Source organism: Dendrobium catenatum, unplaced genomic scaffold (genome assembly GCF_001605985.2).
Source record: "Dendrobium catenatum unplaced genomic scaffold, ASM160598v2 fragScaff_scaffold_458, whole genome shotgun sequence".
Taxonomy (NCBI): domain Eukaryota; kingdom Viridiplantae; phylum Streptophyta; class Magnoliopsida; order Asparagales; family Orchidaceae; genus Dendrobium; species Dendrobium catenatum.
Genome location: NW_021318920.1, coordinates 307,107 through 310,375, shown reverse-complemented (window position 1 = coordinate 310,375; position 3,269 = coordinate 307,107). Strand labels below are relative to the sequence as shown.

Sequence of the window (3,269 nt, the reverse complement as noted above, 5' to 3'; positions counted from 1 at the left end):
ACATGATTAATAGTTAGTATAAAAAATATATTTTTAATCATTATAATCCTAGAGTATGCCAGGCTCATGAGGTTCAACAACATTTAATGATATATTGACTGATATAATGATACACATAAGATACATACACTAACATGCAAGCATATATGATTATTAAAAGCTAATACTTAGAGAAGTGGTTAGGGATAATTCAGTTTTCTTTGTTGGTTTGGCTGAAACCAAAGTCTCCATGATTAATAAGACTGATGTTGGTCGTATCATTGGCAACAGTTGGGATTTCTTTCACCAACCTGCAGTTGGCACTGCAGGAGGTATTATGATTATGTGGGATAGCAATTTGGCTAGCTTTACTGTGATTGAGCATACCTCACAGGTTGTCTTCGGCGCTTTGACTACACCAAACAAAGGCCTACGGCATGTTGCCATGGTGTATGGTCATAAGGACTTTCAAGTCAGACGTGATCTTTGGAATTGTCTTGACAAGGTTATGATGATTGATGTACCCACGATTGTGGGAGGAGACTTCAACTGCCTCCTTACTACTGAAGACAAAAGAGGTGGCAAACGATTTAAAATGACTAAAGGAACCGAAGAAATGAAATCTTTTATGGTAAATCAAGACCTTCATGACTTAAGCATTGTTGGTCCTAAATACACTTGGTGCAATAACAAGCACAGAATTACTAGAATTTGGGAACGGCTTGATCGCTGTTTATTAAATTCACCTGCCATACAGTTGGTTCCATCTGCTTATGCCAAGCACCTTCCACGTATTGCTTCAGACTACTGTCCAGTGGCTTTTAAGCTGGAAGACACTATGCATTCGCATCCTAAGACCTTCAGATTTGAAGATACATGGAGATCCTATCCTGCTACCAAAGGCATTATTGCTAAAGCATGGAATAAGCATGATTATGGTGATGACTCAGAAATCCTTAACATAAAAATCAAGAGAACCTTGAAATCCCTTTTTTCTGGAATAGAAACAAATGCAAAAGCTTGAACCAGCTAAAAGATGAACTGCAGAATGATATTCTCAAATTGCAATTGCAAGAAGATGAGGCGGGTGGTCTCAGTCCTGAAGATCTTGACACGCTCTGCAGTAAGGTTAGAGAGTATAACGTCACTCTAGTTAGACTCTCTACATGGTGGAACCAGCGCGCCAAAGCCAAATGGAATGAAGATGTCGATACTAACTCTAGATTTTATCATACCTATGCGACGGCTAGGAAGAATGGCAAGTTGAACAGACAAATTAAGGATGAGAACAATACCACGGTGGATGATTTGGACAAAATTGAATCAGTTTTTTTAAAGTTCTTTGAAGATAAATGGAAGCCAAGAAGCTGCAATATCCAGAACTGGCCTGAAATTGATCACAAATAGAAACTTGATACTGCAGATATTGATTGCCTTAATTCAAGTTTTTCTGAAACTGAGTTCTTTAATGCCGTCTCCCAGCAAGGCTCAAATAAATCTCTGGGATTAGATGGTTCAACTTCTTTGTTTTTCAAATTCTATTGGGATATTATTAAAGATTCTAAAAGGAGAGCTATCAATCATTTTTTCACCACTGGACGCATGAATGGAGCTTGGAAAGACACCTTGATCGTTCTTATTCCCAAGATCAATACTCTGGTAACTCCCTCTAATTTTCGTCCTATAAGTTTTTGTCAAACTATCTACAAAATTGCTACTTCTATGATAGTTAATAGACTCAAAATCTTCATTCCTAAACTCATCACCGAGGAGCAAGTTGCATACGTTCCGGGTAGATCTATGTCAGATCACTGCCTCTTGGCTCTTGAAATTTTTAATAAATTCAGGATTTCAAAAAATAAGAAAGGCTTAATGGCGATCAAGCTTGACATGGCCCAAGCTTTTGACAGTATGTGTTGGAAGACATTGGAGAATGTCCTTTGCTGGTTTGGGTTCCCGGGAAGTTTCTCCAACCTTATTCTTGAATGTGTCACCGGAGTTCGGTTCTTTATTCTTCTGAATGGCAAAGGAACAAGATGGATTTAAGCCAAGTGTGGCTTTAGACAAGGCTGCCCCATGTCACCTTCCTTATTTTATTATGTGCTCTCAGCTTCTATCTAGCTTAATTCAGCAAAGAGGTCTTCAAATTGGCATCCAAACGTCCAATAGAGCTCCTAAAATCACTCATTTGCTTTATGCTGATGATGTTTTGTTGTTTGGCAAAGCCTCCGTCTCTCAGCTTCGCGTAATGATGAATTTAATCAAAGAATATTGCGGATGGACTGGGCAAGGTGTAAACCAGAGCAAATCACTGATTATCTTTGGGAGTTCTACTAACCAATCTCTGAAATGGAAGATTGGTAAAAAAACTGGTTTTAAGATTGTCAAGGAATTTCACCATCTTGGAATTAAAATTGCTTTGAGAAGGCTGGCAAAGAATGACTATCAATTTTTCATTTATCGTGCTTTAGATAAACTCAACTCTTGGGGAGCTCGGTTTCTCTCTATGGCTGGTAGGATAATTCTAGAAAAATCATCATTGCTTTCGCTTCCAACCTTTGTCTCTACTCACTCCTTAATCCCAAAGAAAATTCTTTATGATTTGGACCGAATCTGCCGTGACTTCATTTGGCATCAGAATAAAGATAACAAGGGACTACGTTACATTGCTTGGGATGACTTGTGCATACCGAGAAACCGTGGAGGACTGGGTATGCATTCCTCAGTTAAAAGAGTTGGGCATTTACGTGCCCGATTAGCCTGGAGATTTTTTCAAAATCCTTCCTCTCTTTTGTTCAAATGCTTGACTGCTGAACAAGCTTCAGATATTTGGAATGGTAAGTCAAAATAGGGACAATCCGCTGCCAGATCCATAATCTCCAATGGAGTTTCATTCCTCAAGCCTATCATCAGATGGAAAATTGCCAACGGTGCTAACATTAGCATGATGGATGATATTTGGCTTCTTGATAAAAAATTTAATAAATGGCCATTGCTTGCTGATTGTATTGGTTTGGAAAATCTTACATTACAGAATTTTCTCACGGACGGTCACTGGAATTATACTGAACTCAACCGTTACTTCAATCCAGACTTAGTTAACCTCATTGTTACACATTGTATCATTCAAAATGATGACAATGACAGTATGGAGCTTCTTTACCAACATTCAAGCAAATCAATCACTTCGTTGGCTTACGCAGAAGTGATTAAATTTCAGAATACCTTTGAAGATCATGGCTTTGCTATATGGCTTCGTAAGTTGAAGCTTAAGCCAATGGTTGAACTTT

At 38.4% G+C, this 3,269-nt stretch overlaps 1 protein-coding gene across 1 annotated transcript; it reads left to right on the top strand.

Annotated features, from left to right (window-relative positions):
• Positions 1-229: 229 nt before the first annotated feature.
• LOC110111775 lies at positions 230-2,830 on the top strand. Its single transcript, XM_020843780.1, has 4 exons — positions 230-895; positions 1,009-1,305; positions 1,387-1,638; positions 2,090-2,830. The coding sequence occupies exons 1-4, from the start codon at positions 230-232 to the stop codon at positions 2,828-2,830; spliced, it is 1,956 nt and encodes a 651-aa protein (XP_020699439.1).
• Positions 2,831-3,269: the final 439 nt, after the last annotated feature.

What these genes read in the sequence shown, in the direction of transcription:
- LOC110111775 (XM_020843780.1), top strand. Translation starts at nt 230, where the DNA reads ATGATTAATAAGACTGATGTTGGTCGTATCATTGGCAACAGTTGGGAT. An exon ending in CCAAAGGCATTATTGCTAAA is followed by an intron (nt 896 to 1,008) that starts GCATGGAATAAG and finishes AGCTTGAACCAG; the next exon opens with CTAAAAGATGAACTGCAGAA. An exon ending in ATTTGGACAAAATTGAATCA is followed by an intron (nt 1,306 to 1,386) that starts GTTTTTTTAAAG and finishes GATCACAAATAG; the next exon opens with AAACTTGATACTGCAGATAT.